This window comes from Mus caroli, chromosome 8 (genome assembly GCF_900094665.2).
Source record: "Mus caroli chromosome 8, CAROLI_EIJ_v1.1, whole genome shotgun sequence".
NCBI classification, from domain to species: Eukaryota; Metazoa; Chordata; class Mammalia; order Rodentia; family Muridae; genus Mus; species Mus caroli.
This window is the reverse complement of record NC_034577.1, coordinates 38,978,256-38,997,387: the sequence shown is the minus strand read 5'-3', so window position 1 is coordinate 38,997,387 and position 19,132 is coordinate 38,978,256. Positions and strand designations below refer to the sequence as shown.

The 19,132-nt window shown below is 43.0% G+C and overlaps 1 protein-coding gene across 1 annotated transcript in view; it reads left to right on the top strand.

Moving 5' to 3' along the window:
- Positions 1–19,132, top strand: part of Fam149a (family with sequence similarity 149 member A) — a 47,384-nt gene extending 28,252 nt beyond the window's left edge. Inside the window, exons 2-14 of the mRNA XM_021170855.1 lie at positions 2,425–2,532; positions 2,784–2,922; positions 4,206–4,348; positions 6,308–6,433; positions 7,502–7,672; positions 8,993–9,183; positions 9,538–9,692; positions 13,053–13,165; positions 13,475–13,678; positions 15,637–15,760; positions 16,875–17,003; positions 17,098–17,176; positions 18,835–19,132. Of these exons, the coding sequence (XP_021026514.1) occupies positions 2,425–2,532; positions 2,784–2,922; positions 4,206–4,348; positions 6,308–6,433; positions 7,502–7,672; positions 8,993–9,183; positions 9,538–9,692; positions 13,053–13,165; positions 13,475–13,678; positions 15,637–15,760; positions 16,875–17,003; positions 17,098–17,176; positions 18,835–18,908 (1,756 nt within the window). The 3' untranslated portion in view covers positions 18,909–19,132. The remainder of the gene's footprint in view (positions 1–2,424; positions 2,533–2,783; positions 2,923–4,205; positions 4,349–6,307; positions 6,434–7,501; positions 7,673–8,992; positions 9,184–9,537; positions 9,693–13,052; positions 13,166–13,474; positions 13,679–15,636; positions 15,761–16,874; positions 17,004–17,097; positions 17,177–18,834) is intronic.

Genomic DNA, 19,132 nt, shown 5'->3' with positions numbered 1-19,132 from the left:
GTTACTTGTACCTCCACGGGGCAGTTTGACATCCATTCCCCCCCACCCTGCCAGGTTTGCAGGTTCTCAGAAATCCACCTAAATCAACCAATCAATCAATCAATCAACCAATCAATCAAACCAGATTGTGTGGAGTCTCTGGAGGAACTCCTGGAGATCAGTAGTCAGGCTAACTTCCACATGTGTGCGTTATGGCTCCATTTAGCCCACCTCAGGGGAGCCCACATCTTGGTTTCAAATGTGCACACAAGAAAGCTGTTCCTAGCTCTAGAATGTAAGCATAAGGAAAGGACTAACATAAAACTATCAAATGTCTAGGTATTGAGTATCATGAGTTTAACAGACATCGCACAGGGTATAAGTTCTAAAGTACTTACAGGATAGGATATGTCCTGTAAGTTTGCATATTTAGTTCAAGGAGTGGACAGTTCATAGGGGATTAAGATGTTCAAAGTTATGCATGGAACCAGTGTTTGGCTAGAGAACAGAGAAACCGAAGGACTAAACCCTAATAATTGCATAACCCAAGAAGCAAAAGACGCTTGTAATTTATATTCTACTTACAATTCCCATATTTATAGCTCTAATTCTCAATAATTCTACAACCATTAATTCAATTTCACTTTTATGNAATAAAACCCCAGCAGTACTCACAATAACTTCCCTTATTTTATTATCTTTAGGAGGCCTTCCACCATTGACAGGATTTTTACCAAAATGAGTAATCATCACAGAACTAATAAAAAATAACTGCTTAATTTGTCATGTCAGCACTCTCCATCCTGCGGTGAGCTGCATCCTATCTGCTCCATGCACTTGGGATCGATGCTTCTAGGATGAGGGGAAGATGGCCGCTGTGTTGTTAGTTTGCAGATGTGTGTGTGTGTGTGTGTGTGTGTGTGTGTGTGTGTGTGTGTGTGTGTGTGTGTGTTGAGCCACAGGGAAGAGAAGTCCATGGGTGAGTCTGCTATGAAGAAGGCCTCAGAGAGAAAACCGCTAGTCTCCCATCACGGACGCCATCATCCAACTGGATGGCATGTTAGCTCGAATCTAACTTATGCTCTTTACTGTTCAAAATACAGCTACTTGACATAATATTTAGTTGGTCTTTGAAAAGCTGGTTTATAAGAATTTACCTAAAAGTTACCTAAAAGTTGAATCACAATGTGATTTTAAAGTCAACTTAGAAACATCTGAACAGTGCTAATAGAAAGTGTTTTATCGGCATGGGAGCTGGGTGGAGGGTGTGGCTCAGTGGCAGAGCATTTGCCTTACACAAAGACCTTCTGGATTCAAGCCCAAGCAACATGAGAGAGAGAGAGAGAGAGAGAGAGAGAGAGAGAGAGAGAGAGAGAGAGAGAGAGACCATAAAGTCTTGCAGTATGCTAACTTCTTTTTTCTGCTTCTTTTTAATATCTTTGCCTCAGAATTATTTAACTGAACTTAAGACAGACAGGTGGTAGGAATGGAAAATGACACCATTCTGTTAATCATTGTACAAAAACCACATCAGTAGATGGCAGATATTCTTAGCTAATCTCTGCAGATAAGTATTAATTTTTAAAAGAATCCCTTTCTCTTCAGCGAACTTTAAGTAGGTGTGTAAAGGCAGGGTATTTTCCATTTATATTAAAATTCAAATGTTAAAAGTTAGCTACTATTTTAATTAAAAGCAAGGCCAGCTTTTATCTTTAAAGCATGCCAAATGTTGTCTTTGTTTGAAATCCTGAAAGTCCAAGCCTCCCCACCCCCATCTTAAGTTTGCTTTACTTATATGGAATTTATGATTTTTACTAGCAAGACAAATGGCTCACTGCTAAACATGAAGAAGATATCTTGATAAAGGAGAAGTAAATGTTTTAGAAGGTTCATTTAATGATTAACATGAACTGGGCCACACTGGTTTAATAGTTTACTTAGATTTTTAGATACTTTGAGTTTTCATTAAGTTTTAATATTTTGAGCCCTTGAAAATCTAGAATGCACACCAGACAGTAGTAAAATTACATGTTTGAATGGCTTCTAAGTGATTCAGATCGTTTGGTGGATTTCAGAATTGATAAGGGATTAATGATCTCTGACTGGCATGCTCACTGGGTTTTATAAGGGACCTGGTTAAAGAACAGCAGGACCCTAGCTCATTCTCCAGTTACCAATTGAGCCTTAGGCCTTGGGAACGAACTGTCAGAAGTATAGTCAACTATTTTGGACAACTTTGTGTTTTTTGGCTTTTTCACGATTGTTACTATATTTTCAGATTATGTAAATATTCTTGTAGCTTACTGGCCACCTCGATTCTAAGACAAATAGAAAACAAGGCGTTCCGAAGCCTCTGTGGCCAGGAAGAGTAGTGATCCTGAACAGAGGGGCATTACAAACCAATGTGATCACATTATAGACTTCCCTGTTTTCCTTTCTTCTCAGAAGGGGGCTCTCGGAAGGACTCAGGAAGCAGAGCTCGGAAAAGAGCAAAGATCCTTTACCTACGAATTTTACAAGAAACGTGCAGAAAGCCATTGATAAATTCGCCAGGTAAGAAACAATCATTTAAAATGCTGACCCAAGCAAACACGTGCAGAGTAAATATGGGGACGGGTCCGGATCAGTAATACCGTTTTGTTTTTGACCATGTAAAATGATTCATGACAAAAATGATCGTTAAACCATCTGTCTGTGAACTTTACAAATACGTTTAAGGGGACATCGAGGATCTGGGCCTGAGCAGAGAAGTCAGGCCTGGGTAGAATTCCCAGCTCACACCATCTCCGTGTTCCTTCCTGCAGCGAGTCCCCCTCATCCTTTTCATCCAGTGGGAGCCGCACGCCCACAGAGGCCCGCAACTCATGGCCTGGCTCTTCCACGCAGAGCTCCACCACGGGATTGTCTACGGAGCGGAGCTCAGTTTCTTCTTGGAGAGATGATGTATGTCTTTTGATAGTTTCAACAACCTCTTGGGGATGGTTTATGGAGAATTACTTTCCAGTCATTTATTTATTTGTGTGTTTGTGCGAGATGGCACACACTTAACTGTGATGCCATTCAGAGGTCGGAGGTCAACTTTGAATATCTTTCTCTACCACTCTCCTCAATTTTTTGTTTGTTTGTTTTGTTTTTTGTTTTTGTTTTTGGGGGTGGAGGGGCAGAGACTCTCACTGAACTGAGACCAGCCCCTCCCCCCGGCCCTGACCCCTCCCCCCGACTAAAATTACAGATGCATGCTCCTACCCACCAGCTTTCAATCGGATGCTAGGGATCCAAACGAGCCTCACATTACACAATGCGCTATCACCACAGCCCTAAGAATCATTTCTTATGTTCAAAATGAATCTATTTACCATTTATCTAAGCAATACAATGTATATCATATATATTATACATTTATGTATTTATACTGCTACATTGGAAAATATCAAAATGTACAAAGTATACAAAAATGTAGAGAAAGCTGATTAATGCGTAGCTCAGAGTCTTAGCTGTTAATTATTTTCTTTCTCCCACTTTACACTCCTGCCTGCCGTTTTACTGTACCTAACTTTTTAACAGCACTGTATGGCTAGACACAGCCTCCACAGTGACAACTGCAAGTAAGAGAAAGTTTTTGGGAAAGCAAACACTGTAAGATATCTCCATGATTAGAGGACCCTGGCACCCCCACCTGTACCCTGTGCCTCTAGAAGTCTAAGCCAGGTATCTCACATTTGCCTTGGCCTGAGACAAGCCATCAACACTAACTCTACTTTGGGTATTCTGTGACTATGAGATTCTCAGGTGAGTGGGATATTTAGCTTCAGTTCTGGTTTCAATAAGATTTGCAGAATCTCATCTCTTTTGTCATTCCCCCACCCCCACCCCCCAAGATGCTGGCTTTATAAAGATGTGTATCTCTATCTATAAGGAATCTTAAATGATCTCATAATTGATGTTGTAACTCTTACCTTTATTTAACAATTAATAAACGTGAGATTTAATATTGGATATCACTGATCAGAAAAGTGAAAATTAGTATACTGGTCTATCTCACTACGGAGCCCACCATTTTATCTTGTTTTACTTCCTCTTATTTAGTGCTCTCCGATGCATAAATATTGATTACAAAGCCTGTGCTCTGTAACTTTAGTGAGATGTCTATGTCCTGAGAACAGGTGGATGATGGTGGGGTGTGGACATAGATTGATGGTGTATTTCAATATGAATTTCTCTATCAGGAATTTGACAAAGTCAGTGCACAGAAAGTCCACCAGCTGTTTTGGGAGGTTGAGGAACTGCTATTTGAAGGGAAAGTGAGTCCCCAGACCCAGAATCTCCTGGCTGAATGCAGTGAATGGGCAAGAAGGTCCCTCCATCTCAGGTACAGAAACATCTTCCGGAATGGGGTTCTGATCTACGCACAACTGATTCTCCTTTATTCTGCCAACACACTGTAACTGAGAACTTTCACCCAGAATATTTATCCAGAACTTAGTCTTAGGTCCCAAGGGAAACTTGCCTTTTAACTTGTCAGAAGGAAATCTAGGTGGTTCTCAGAGAGATGCTGTAGACATGATGGTTGCAAAACTCTGAGGGGTGTCCATCCCTTCATCTCTGAGTTCACTCTGTGTGAGTGGCAGGCACCTGTCACCACTGAAAGCCTCGGTGTAGGAGTGAGGGAGAGTAGGTGGTGTGGTGTGGGGGTTGGGGGTGCCGGTGGGAGAATGGTATTGCTCCAGGGACTAAGTGATCACTCGCTGAAAAACTTGCTAGATAGGCTCAGACTATCCGTCCCTCCTTACTTTTCTTCATACCGAAGGAGACATTTATTAGTTTTTATATTCAAGATGCATAGATTTGGGGGGAACCGTTGTTGTCTTCTCTTTTATTAGGGGGAAGGGGGATCCATTTTAGTGTTCTCAGGTTCTGAGCTGAGCAGAATGGATCGGAACGCTAATGGACACATACTTGACTTTTCTCATTAGCTTGGCATGGGAACTTTAAAAACATCATCTTAGCCAGGTATGGTAATGGATGCTTATAACCCTAGTATTCAGGAGGTTGAGGTAGGAGGGGGAATTGAAAGCTAGCATTGGATACATAGTGAAACAATGCTTTAAAGACAAACAAACAATAACAACCGAAAACAAATACCCAACGCTAAAGAAGTCTTGCCTAGGCAGTTTTAAACAATCTTCATACGACCATGATGTGGGTGGTGGAGAAGTGGCTCTTCAGGTCACTTTTCTGGGCATGGTGCATTTCCCCAAGGTCAGGAGCTCAGGCTTGTGTCTCTCACCATCATCTTAATTTTCATAGGAAAACGAAGAAGGGAAGCTACACAAAGAGAAAGAACACAAGCCAAGAGTGTAGGTTTTGCCAGTGCCTGGCAAATACAGAAGTGGATGCTCACAGTCATTTATAAGGTGGAACACAGGGCCCCCAATGGAGAAGCTAGAGAAAGCATCCAAGGAGCTGAAGGGGTCTGCAACCCTATAGGTGCAACAACAATATGAACTAACCAGTACTCCCAGAGCTCATATCTCTAGCTGCATATGTATCAGAAGATGGCCTGGTCGGCCATCACTGGGAAGAGAGGCCCCTTGGTATTGCAAACTCTATATGCCCCAGTACAGGGAATGCCAGGGCCAAGAAGTGGGAGTGGGTGGGTAGGGGAGCAGGGCAGAGGGAGGGTATAGGGACCTTTCAGGATAGCATTTGAAATGTATATAAAGAAAATATCTAATAAGAAAAAAGTATAGGTTTATGGATTTTTTTACTCACTAGGCCTATGCAAATGTCAGTCTGTAGTGGGTTTCTCTGAGCCTTGCTGAGGACAGTGCTTTTTATCCTTCCTAATGCTGTGACCCTTTAATACAGCTCCTTGTGTTGTAGTGACCCCAACTATAAATTCATTTTGTTGCTATTTCATAACTGTGGTTTTGCTACTGTTATGAATCACAATGTAAAAGTCTGATATACAACCCACAAAGTAGTGACCCATAGGTTGATAAACACTGCCCTAGGTCTTCAGGTTGATCATTCGTTCTCTCTAAGCCACTCATCCCTCTTTCAAGTTAACTATGATTCTGGTTTGCACCTGATCAATCAATAAACAAAATAAGTGGCGAAGGGGCTGGACATATCAGCTCACCCTTTTAGTCCAGACTGAACGGAGTCTGCAGCTCCCCAACACTATGGTGAGTATCTCAACCCAGTGCACACTACGCCATATCCTGTGTGCCCTTCAGAACCAGTATTGCATCCTCTGTTTAAAATCATGAAATATTTTCCCCTTGTCTGATAAAACAAGCTTTTCTTAGCTTTTCTTCTCTTGCAGGGTGTTAGGAAGACAGCTCGTCCCACCCACCGATGAAGGTTTCCAACATTTCCAGGGGAGCCTGCCTAGTTCTGCTACTCACGAACCTTTACCTCATGTCCCTGACCACACCAGCAGCATCAGAGAGTAAGTTTATGTGTTGCTTGTACAAAAAAAATTGTAACCAGCATGATAGTGTTAATCTAAACATGAAAGGAATAAGCAGAGGGATTCGGTAATCCTCAGCTACGTTTCAAGCTTAAGGCAAACCTGGGCTACATCAACTCTGTCTCAGAAACCTAACCCCAAACTACTTGTTAACTTTAATGTAGCTCTCCTCCCCATATTTAACTCTTCCATGAGCCTCGGCTCTAAGTAATTTACATGAAGGTCAAGATTTCAATTGGGAGCAGGCACAGTGCTTTTCACAAAACGTTCTGATACTAGATCAATGCTTTGTCTTTAGATCTGTCTGTGTGTGTGCAGATAGGCAAACCACACATTGAATAAATGCATAAGCACAGGGGAAGCCATGTTGGTGCATGTTTCAAAGACTATGAAAGGTAAAACCTAACTCAAAATCAAACACTTCATTGTGATGGGTCCTAAGCCTCAAGGCACAAGCCAAAGAGATGAAAGTTTCATCCAGTTGTCTTTCGTTCACTAACGAAATTCATATTTTGATGAATCCCTTTAATGCCACTTATGAATGTGGGGTTGTGCTGTCACATTGGTTCAGACATGAACGGAGGATGGAGTTACACGTACCGGTTTATGACCTTAGGAAGCCTTTAACCAAAGGATCTCTGGGGTTAAATGTTTTAGAAGAAATGTGGGTGTGGCTAAAGGTACCTGTTAATTTCAGTGCTGGAAAGGTTGGGGGTAGACAAGTCCTTGGAGCTCAGTGGCTAGGCAGCCCACGCTCTTTGGCAAGGTTCAGGCTAATGAGAGAACCTGTCTCAAAATACAAGGTGGATATCTCTCGAATCAAGACCCAAAGTTGTCCAAGTTGTCCTCTGGCTTCCACATTCACACACACACACACACACACACACACACACAGAGGTTCAGAAAATAGGTGTTCTGTCAAAAGTAATATTTGGGGATGTCTCAGAGACTGTATACCTTGTAGATAACTTAGAAGTCTACCACTGGCATGCAAGCATTACATTCTTGTGTTGTACAAACTCCCATGTAAAATGTTTTCGCTTCTAGGCTGTGTATCTCTGGCTCTCAGATAGTCCCAGAGGTACTCTCAGCCTCCGCCCTGACAGAACCTGATGGCACAGAATCGGCTGACCTCACATCATGTTCATCCCTGAAAGAAGAGGTGTACCATGTGGATGGAAACATTGAAGAATATTTTGCCTTTGACAGAAAGCAGGAGTAAATTGAATTTTATTTTCCATACTTCATAGTATAATGTCAATTCATCATATGCTTTTAGTATTTTGTGTATTTGTTACTTATGAGAAATTCCTATTCTTTTGAGGAAAATATACCCCAAAGAGGTTAGATCTTGGTAGGACATGTAAATGTTAGAGCTAGGCATTCTTTCTTCTCAACAACGTGGTAGAATGGAAGAAAGGGTTTTGTCTAGCATGCTAGTGACAGTGAACAAGGACATTGGAGCCTTGTGCCTTGGGGCTCCAGGTTCTCTACACTTAGCTTCCTGGGGATAAAGAGGAAGTTCCAATCTTGGTGCTAAATGAATACTTTGTTGTAAACAATAGTGCCATATCATAGTTTTTTCTCAAGACTAAAAAAATCAATATATTAAAAAGTAACCAGGTACTGAATCAAGTCCTAGAAACTATCAGTCACCTGGAGCATGTTTTCTGATCATCATGGCATTGAAATAGAAATCAATGGGAAATCCAGAGAATTCATCAAGGGAGGAACTACACAGATCCTCCTGAACAGTTCATCTCAAGACCAACGTCGACTGAAGCACAGCACAGTAAAATGGACAGTCCTCAAGAACAGCAGCTCAAAAAGCAGCTATGGTGGCACTGTATCTATTGGGTAGCACTAAAAGTCTGTGTTTAGAAATAAAGGAAGGAACACCTAGAAATAAAGACAGACTTTCAGTAAGCTGATTTTACATATGAAAAGACATAATACACTCAGTCCCCAGATCGTTGAAGTAATAACAGAGCTCACAGCAGAAATAAAGAAATGGAGACTCAGAGACAAAGAATAAAAGAGATCAGTGAAGAGTCATTGTTGTTTCTTGTCTGTTGGGTGTTTCCCAGTTCTGTTGACATATAATTGACAAATTAAAATTGTATATTTTAAAAATAACAATGGATTCACTAACAAGAGAATGTTGTATTTATTGATTATATATGGATACATACATGTTTATAATGTATATGTTTACAAGATTGATGATAAATATGTAATAGATAGATAGATGATTGAAATATAGATAGGTGATAGACAGAAAGATTGATAGATAGGTAGATAGGTAGATGACAGATAGATTGACAGGTAGATAGATAGATTGATAGATAGATAGATAGATAGATAGATAGATAGATAGATAGATAGATAGATAGATAGGTATATGGATAGGTAGGTAGGTAGGTAGGTAGGTAGGTAGGTAGGTAGGTAGGTAGGTAAGTGGATAGATAAAAAGCACATAGGTAACTATTTCAACCCTAACCCTGGCTATTCTACTAATTAGAATGAGTTTCATCCTAGTGGAGATGAGCATCTTGGACAAAGCCCAGCACTCCGGGGAAGGAAGAGGCATTGCCATGGGCTTCCTCCCATTTCCCCCAATGACTGCATCAGAGATGCTGTGGCAGCAGAAGTGTTTGACCACGTGTGGACCAATGTGGTAGAAATCCTGGAAGATCTCATTAGAAAAACCTGGGAATCTGCACTCACAGGTACTGCTTTACAGAGTATGGCCTCCAGGGAAGAATAGAAAAGACCACATAGCCACAGCTTTCTTATGCCACACCTCATGTCTAGGCTGGACCCAAAACGTGACTGAAATGAGAAGTAGCCATTCTGCCTTATACACAGGCAATCTTTAATCACACAGAAGGGACATCCTTGCTCTGGAGACACTCCTTTGCCCCACGATGTAATCTGCTCTTCCACCATTGATTAGAGCAACGCTGTATCTCGTTGTTCACTGGAGTCTCTGCCTTCTGCTTCAAGGTTGTTTAGTCAATGTCTGTAGCATAAACTCATGGAAACTAAGGGCACACATTTCTTGTTATTTTCTGTTGACGCAGGTGGGAAAAAACATAAGGAAAAACTGAAAGTAGCTGAGAACAGATCGCCACACGTGCTCATGTCCCGTCTCAGCACCGATGTTTGCAGTGTCCCCCCATCCCGAAGCTCTGAAACGCTCCAGCCATCCTTGGCTCCCCACTTTAACCCACCCCAGGTATGTGCACCGACACCCGTCTCTCTGTTCCTTTATTCTTATGCCTTTGCATCTGTTTGTGGGGAATGCCATTTTATTTACCTCACTCCCTAATGAACCTTACACCCTCCTGTGGTTGGGGACGCTGGACAGCTCATGGAACACTCATTCATTGCTTTTAGTGCATGTCCCCGATTAGATACTTTGAAAAAGATGCATGGATGAGCGAAACTAGTCGCTAACTTAATGAGATGAAACTATAACACAGGGTGGGATGTCACACAGTCTGTGAGGAATGGGGGAGGGAGGGAGGGAAGGAGACGGAAGGAGATATTGTAGAAATTTTTAATCTTGACCCTGGGTTTCTTCTTCCCCACCTTTGATCATTTAGTTTTCCGATAAAAGACACACACACACAACCTTTATATTTACAGTAAACCTTAAACAGCACAAGAGCTGGGCAGATATCAACCTTCTATGCTACTAGAATCTTTATCGATAACCCTGATTACTCTTTATTATGCTTTATCTGGCTGCTCTTAACTCCAGTTAGCCAGCTCTCAGGGGCCATGTTCTCTTGAACTCACCTAACCCATGGTGGCTTCTCCTCCTCCTTCCCCTCCTTCCCCTAGTGTTTCTCCTCCAACCCCAAGCCCAGGAACCCTAAACCCCGCCTATGTCTCTTCTCCCAGCTATTGGCTGTTGGTATCTTTATTTACCAATAAGAATTAACTTGGAGGGCAGGGTCACTTAGTCTACCTATGGGGTCTCTCATCTCTGGGGCAACCATTCTTGTGGAACCAACATTAGCATTAGAATACAAGCAGCTTTAGGCCAACCCACTACAGGGAAGGAGGAAATTAAAGACTTGGGGAGAGAATTGTGAACTTTTTCAGGGTGAAGCGTGAGCAGGAACATGAAGAGGTGGATAGGATGGGTGAAGTTTGGGGTTAGGCCTAGGCCATTTCAGCCCAGGTGTCAGTGAAAACGGATGTATCTGAGATTAGTATTTGGACTGAGTGCTTAAATGACAGAATACTGGAAACCACAAGGCTCTGAAGCAAAATCGGGGTTTTTCAAATTAAGAGACTTTTATGAAGTATTGCCTTGTGCGTTAACTCTTCTATGCATTAGTTTCTGTATGTTGCAGATAAGGATATATGGTCTAAGAATTCCAGAAACGAGAGAGAGCTCACAGCACAGAATCTGCATGCGAGCCTTCAATGCAGTCTTCCGTAATTTAGTCTTTATTTAAAGATGGAGTTGCGGGTGAGGTCAGAGAAGATTGGCTTGTTCGTGAGAGGTCTTCAGGGTATCCGGGAGTCTCAACATGACGTTGAACCCCGTCCGTCTTGTGTTAGGGAGGAGAGTAAAAAGATCGTTTGACATTTTTGTTCTTGAGCTACACGCCATTACTCCTCACCCACACACACACAGAGGAAGAAATGGTACAGTTGCCGGTAGAGGGGCTGAGGGTTTGTGCTTTACATCTAGGGTATATGTACGTTTGCAGCTTGACATGGTGTGAGTCCCTTTCTTGCAAATCTCACTGTCATTTCTGTGACATTTGTATGGTTGGACGCTCTAAGAATTAATGGATTTAATTCGTTTTTTAGTGTGTGGCATCAAGGAGACACTTGGTGTTGTCTTTTGTTATAACCACCAGCTATTTATATAACCCATTTAATTAAATTGCTTTAGATCCTAAGATTTGTGTTGTTCAGAGGGGGAAAAAAAACATGGCTTTTACAAAGCTGGCTAAGCACAAATTAAGCCCAAATGATGAATAAGATTTGTTAACCCGAGAAAACAAAGCAAAACAACCAAGAGGCAAACCCACACATCTAGCTGGGAGATCCTAAACAGAAAACCATCGTAAGGTAAGACCAAATGGAAGCAGGCCCGAATGGTGTTTGTAGTTCAGGGTCAAGAGGGACTTCAGTTATTTACTACTGAAGACCAGCAGTCTCAACCTCCCAGGAACCCTGAGATCTCTCAGAACGGAGCCACCAACCAGGCAGCCTATACTAGCTCATATAAGGCCCCGACACAGAAACAGCAGAGGAATGCCTGCTCGGGCCTTAGTGAGAGAAGATGTACCTAACCCTTGAAAGACTTGAGACCCCAGGGAATGGGGAGGCCTGGCAGGGTGTGTGGGGGGTGTGGGAATGTGGAGACAGGGTCAGGGTAAAATGGGGAATAGGAGAGGAAGAATGGGATGAGGAGGGCAGAATGGGAGGGGGATAATGACTGGACTGTAAAAAAAGATTAAAGACAACAACAACAACAATAATAATAATAATAAGTTGTTTGCTATGGTGTAGCATCAAGTAGACACTTCTTGTTGGCTTCTGTTACAATTGCACGTTATTTATATATTCCATTTACTTAAACTGCTTGAGGCATTACGTTTTTCAGAGTGTGCTGGGCTAGCTTTGCTCTCTAGCATAAGGCCCTTAGGATAATTCTTATTTGCTTCTCCTGTTTGGAAGTGAATTTCAAAGTTGCCATGGCTTTCCGTCTCCGATCCATCCCATGTAATGTTCCTTGGGCTGTTTCATATGAAGATTAATTCTATACAGATGGCTATACCTATGGTTTTATTTTATTTTATTTTTTAGTTATAATACTTTCTCAGGCTTTTAATAAAAGCAAGTGTTATCCATATGACAATGCTATCATGCATTGGCCTTTAAATCAAGAACAAATGTCAGCTAATTATGGACGCTGTCTTGACTAGACATGTGCATGTACACTGCATGTACACTGTTTCGAATTACAAGAGGGTGCTGGCAGGGATCACCAATGGGACTTTTCTTATAAAATGACTAAGTTCGCACAATTAAACCCCCAGACAGTTTAAAACAGCTTCTAGTACTGTTTTTTTTTATTATTATTAATTAATTTACCTTTTTTACACTCCATATTTTACTCCCTGCCCCCCCACCCACCCATTCAGCCTCCGACTGTTCCACATCCCATACCTCCTCCCCAACCCCTGTTTCCACGTTGATGTTCCCACCCACCACCCCACCTGACCTCTAAACTCCCTGGGGCCTCCAGTCTCTTGAGGGTTCATCTCTGAATGAACACAGACCAGGCAGCATACACCAGCTGATATGAGGCCCCCAACACACCTACAGTAGAGGACTATGGCTTTATTTTTAAACTATTACGCTGTTACACTTTCCTCTCACTAGCTAAGTGTCTGTCCTTTGCTGCCTGCTGGTAAGGGCACCTTACTTACACTATGGCTCCAGTTTGATCTGATGCCCTCTTCTGGCCGCTATGGGTACTGCATGCATTTGATGCCTGCAGGCATCCATCCATGAAATAGCTCTGGGTATCGCTTGGTGATGGCATGTACCATTCTGTTTTCAGTTTCCTCAGCTCCATCGCTTCTCCAGCAACTTCTACAGCGACTTGAGCGGTGTGATGACGATTCAAGCCAAACCACTCCAGCAGAGACCCACTTATTCTGCAGATAGAACACAGTAAGTGTTAAGGAAGAATTGCCCTGCATGCAAGGACAAAGACAGATTCTTCTATTATCAGCCACAGAGTTATCACTACTGTGTACTAGGTTAGAAGAGACGAAGAAACGGGAGCAGAGATGTGAGTTCTTTATCCTTTGAGCTTCATTATTGGACTACTAACCCTTTCCCTTCCGCTCTTCACTGACACAGCAATAGAGAGGTCCATTCCTTCAACATATTCTCCAAAGAGAGTGGAATCTGTGTGCCATGTGCTTCCTACTCCAGGAAACGTAGGTACGAGTAACTAATGTGATTTTCCTTCCCCAGGAATGACCAAGATGACAAACTGCCTGGAGGAGGGGTTGGAGCATCTTCCCGACACCGACTTGGCCGAATTCTAGATGCCCGAGGGCCACAGACTTCAGCTAAGAAGACACCAGTGCACAGGAGACTGCCTTCAATTGCCTCAGATCCACAGAGGCTGAAAACCCCCACTGTCTACAGTGATGAAATTCTCAGAGGAACCAAATTGTAAGTCTTTGTTTCGTTCTTGGCAGTCTACGGCTGGAAAGGCCAGGGGTGATTGTCTCTTAGGGTTTAACGGCTCCGGAGAAAGGACCTTCCATCAGACTTTACACCAGATTTTTCTAATGTGTTTGATTTTGCTCCTGCAGTGTAGGTAGTAGACAGTTACCTACACTGCTGGAAGTGAAGCAAATGACTTCAGCTTAGGCAACTCGGGAAATTAAACTGAAGGTGGGGTGAGCTTGGATTAAATGTAGTAGCCCCATCTGTAAAACTGATAATGCTTCTAAATTACAAAACGCTTTTTTATTGAAAGGTTTAAGCAAAGTAATGCACAATCATGCTTCGGACAATGATGCTCCAATCGACTGCAGAGAAAAAGTGTATGACAGCGATTGCATTGACCCTTGGCGGCAGAGCTGCTTGTGTAGATCCACAATGTGGTGTTTATGCAATGACAGGATGGCCTGCGGATGCATTGCTCAATGTATCCCCATCATTAAACTACACCTGGATTATATAAAAATGTTTAAATACAATGCAATACAATACAATACAATACAATACAATACAATACAATACAATGCAATGCAATACAATACAGGGCCTGGAGAGGTGGCTCAGTGGTTCAGAGCACTGGCTACTCTTCCAGAGGACAGGGAATCCACTCCCAACACCCACAGGGCACCTTACTTACACTATGGCTCCAGTTTGATCTGATGCCCTCTTCTGACGGCTACGGGTACTGCATGCATTTGATACCTGCAGGCAAAACATTCATAAACTTGAAAGAAAGTAAATCTTTTTTTTTTTTTTAATTTAAAGAAGTGTTTTTCACCTTCATTAGAACAGAAAGCTTTTACACAGGAAATAACATTAGAGGCTAACGAGAAAGCCTTCTGTTTCTCCTGCTGACCTGCTTGTTTGTCAGGAAATATCTTAATAACAGCTGTTTGTTGATTTTTAAAATTATCTAACATCCAAGTAAACTGTACTATATAGTTTATTCTGTACTAAAACCCTATGTTACCTCCAAGTCTAAAATGAGGAAACAGGCTGAAAGAAGTTGAAAATGTCTTTGTTACAAAACATCAGGGCACTAGGAAGCTCAGCTTGGGACCCGCCAGCTGGTGCCCCAACTTGGAGTCCACTTCCTGGACCAAGTGCCACAGGCTCCACTGATAAGCCAGAGACTGTAGAGAGGCAGCCCTCAATCCCGGCAGGAGCTGGGGGCAAGATCCGCTGCCAGCAGTTGGTCAGTTGAACTTTGCAGAAAGCATCTATAGCACCTGTCTTAGTTACTTTTCCGTTGCCATGAAGAGACGTCATACCAAGGCAAATTACAAAAGAAAACATTTATTATGGCTCATGGCTCCAGAGGGTTGGAATCCGTGATTATCTTGGTAGGAGACAGGCAGGCAGGCAGGCATGGTGCTGTAGCAGTGGTAGAGAGCTTACGTCTGGTCCATAAACACAGGATGAAACAGAGATGGATGCAAAATCATCACTTTGACATCTTAGCATCAAATCGATGGAAAAAAAATGTAGAGAACAGGTTTGGTTTCTTCCTGGTGGCTAGCGTTCTCTCACCAGACAACAGTTTCTCACAAATTCCACATTGCCCTTTAGTATCTTTCATATTAATATTCAGGATCTACCATAGCACCTGGCTGCATGCTGAATCCCACTGCATTGCACGAATCTCACTCTCACTGTCAGATCCAAGGGGAGGATCTGTCCTGAACACCTCAGCATCTCTGACCACTCAGTAGATAGGAGGTTGATATTACTGCTAACCACTTAGGTCAGCGTGAGTGGAGCTCGTTGCCCTAGCTTCGTTTCTGACACGGAGCAATGCAGCTTGCTGTCCTGAGCACTGTTTTGGAAGCCATTGCACTCAGAAGCTCAGATTGCGCCCTTCCCTTTTGTGTACTCTGGTGTTCAGTTGTATATTGTCTTTACAGGCAAACTGGCATTGACCACCTGCCTTCCCCAGCAGCAGTGCAAACCTCCCGGAGCCGGTTACCCCCAATAGGCTCTGAGACTGGGGAGCCCAACACGGCAGCCTCTGGATCCCGCCCTGTTTCTGTAAGACCAGTTGCGTTATAATTGTAACCATTTATGTAGTCTGTGGGAAAACAATCTTGGCACATCCAGAAAAGTGAGTCCTCCGTAAGGGTGACCTAGTTGGCTGTATTCTACGTGCCTTCCAAATCTGCTTCTAGAAATAAAGTGGCCTACAAGACTGATACACTGTTTCGTGAAGTCAAATCTCAGCTTGATCTAAACTAGAAAGTCCAGATACTAAGGAAAGACCTGAAACTGGCTGGTGTAGTAAACAGAAGAGCTCAAAGGGCAAGAGGCAGGCAGCTCTGCGCTTCAGTGTGGCCACACAGAGCCTGAGATTTGACAAGTTCAGGGACCCTGAATCTTAGCCCTTTGTTCTTTAGAAGAGAAACAGCCATTCCTTTATCCAGGAGTCCTTATAAGGATTAGACACATTCATAAACTTTAAATGCCTGGCACAAATTAAGAGCTCAGTAAATTATGATGATGTCCTTTATATCTGCTTCATAGCTAATCTTTTACAGCTAATCTTTTCTGTGCTTGAGCAGGGCAGAACCCCAGCCCAGCTCAGCCATGCAATTGTAGGCCTGGGAAGAAGTGCTGTTGGCAGTGTGTGTATCCAGGCCTCTTCCAGGCTTACAGTGACCCCTCTCTTACTCTGATATAGGGAACTTGTATACGCAGGACAGACGGGTCCTGCTTATAGGAACATAAAGCAGAAAGGGAGAAAAACCAACTATGTTTGTTTCTCACACATCAATAGGACCCTTTCCAGAAAGCAAGTCCTATGGAGCTAAGCTGTTTAATCCTGGGACAAAGTAATCAATGATGACAGCTGTCACATGAACAAGTCCGATGCTTCAAAAATGCACTATTTTTTTCTCTGGACCTCATTTATCCCCTGTTGTATTATAGTTTTGTTAAATTTAGTGATGTGAATACATACTCCACACACAGACTCAGGTTTAGATGTTTCCATAGCAAACCTTAACACAACTAGCAATGTGTCAATGAACATGTTCGAATAAGTGTGTGATTGACTACATGAATGAATGATTGGAACATTTATAGGTCTCTTTTTGTTGTCCTAAGAATTGTGTTTCTTCTTAAGAAGAAAATATTATCTCCCACTTAGTACAGGGGAAGGCACCCTCAAAGCCGTGTGTTCAGCGCAATGCCTGACAGCATCGAACGGTCACCCCTTCGAGAAAGGACCATTGTACTGGAACAACTTTCAAGGCCCAGCACGACACACACATTCCGGGTAGGTGCTGTGTTAGCTCTGATTTCAATTTTAAATAAAAATTGAAAACGATACAATTCATCCCTCTGATTCTTTTCCCTCTTTCTCCCAACAGTCAGATACACCTCGAAAAGGCTCCCTGACACCCGTGGAGTTTGTGGCTCACACTTGGACGGGTCAAAGTATTTTGACAGGTAAAGACAAATAGTAGAAACTGGGTGTGGTGATATACTGCCGCCATCCTGGCACTCAAGAGGCTGAGGCAGGGGGATGGAAAGATGGGGATTACATAGTAAGGGTGTCAAAGAAGAGGGGCAAGGACTAGCAGGGGCAATATGGACACACACAGAGAGAGAGAGAGAGAGAGAGAGAGAGACCACAATGGTGCTGCTATGTGTGACTTTAAGCCCTGCTTTATTCACACAGGGAGGACAGCCAAGTGCATGAGGTCCGTGGTTGGCCTGAGCTCAGGTACTAGGCCAGAGCATCACCTATCTGCTGCTGATGGCCAAGTGGCAAAGGCAGAAGTGCTCTTAATGAACCAAGACCTCACTCCCCTCAAGCAAAGGAGCAAAGGAGCAGCTGCCTCCAAAGAGGCCACTGTCTCTTCCTCCTATTTTGTTTTCCTTTCTTCTAAATGAAGCCCTTATTCTAGGTCCTCTCCAAAAAACTAATGTGACAGTGCTTGAGAAAATTAATACAGACCTGCTCATTGGTTTGCAGTACAGGTGGGCCTAGAGTGCTAGAGGCAAAAGACAGTCCTGGTGGGGATAAGAACCAGTGATGATTTGATTTTTAAAGTGTACCATATTTCTGTCCTCAGAGCGAGCATAGCACGCAACGTGCAGATCTATTCTATTTCCATCCTGATGCCACCACCCGCAGGTTGAGGAAGTTTTCCCACTGCTTTGGGGGGTGGGGGTGGTGATGGTGGTCAGGGCATCTGACTGACAGGACTGAGTGGATGGCTAGTCCTGGGGATGATGGAAGATCAAATTGAAAGGCTCTAATTAGCTTCCTTTGGACATGTCGATTGCACCACCCCAAGTACACATGTCTAGCGGGTTTTTTAGGGCAAAGAGGGGTTGAGATGAAGAGAGAGCTGGGCTCTGGGTTAGGTTTAGATATGCATGCTTAATCTTCCGAATATTCAATCAGCATATTCTTTTATCACTATCCTCATTGGTGCTTAGAGATCTTTTGCATTTCCAGACATGAGACCAAAGGTTCCTAAGGTTCCATGTTTCTGCACCGCTAAGGGTTTATTTTCTTTTTGCCTGGGAAACAGGCATGTGGCTTCCTTGTTAACTCTGCGGGCAGAACAAAGACCATTGGGAGCTACTGTCTTAGCTTTCTGCTTGTTTTGTGGTAGGAAAATAAATTGAGATAACTGTCTCCAGGAATGGGGTATATCTGTCATGGCAATAACTGTCTCCAGGAATGGGGTATATCTGGCACGGCAATAACTGTCTCCAGGAATGGGGTATATCTGGCATGGCGATAACTGTCTCCAAGAATGGCAAGCACCACTGCTCCTGGTCAGAAGGACCAGCCTTCCCACCTTCCCGAGCCCTAGACACAGACCCCTGTGGAGAAAGTTTCTGCAAACCCCTCAGCTCTGGGAGAATGCAACAGCACCTGGGTTTGGTTGAGGGAGGGATACCTTCCCTTTAGTCAGGATTCTACATGCTGATGTTTGCATAGGGACTTTGCAGTTCATGCAAATGTGACATTAAATAAACTATTTTTATTTTTCAAAGCACCGTCTCAGGAAACAGACAGACCAACCTTTTTTTTTTAGAGATTGATTTTTAATCTTTTAACACAAATACCTGTGTATCTCCTGTTTCAGGTTCACAGTATCTGCCCAAATCTTATCAGAGGGCAACCCTGACTGCAAGAAAGAGGTTCCAAGTGGCCTCGTGATGTTACCGCTTCAGAATTATGGACTTGCTAGAAGTTATGAAGCCTTGGCCACACCATCTGTCACGTGAGAAGCAGAGGAACAAGTACTACCTGGTATATATAGTCACCTCCCTGGCAACAAGAGACGGCAGAATACCTGAGAGGAACACAAGCGAATAAGTCACTTGGTTTTGCAGACTTGTAAAGCATTGTAAAAAGAATAAAAGTTGAACTCCCTAACCTTA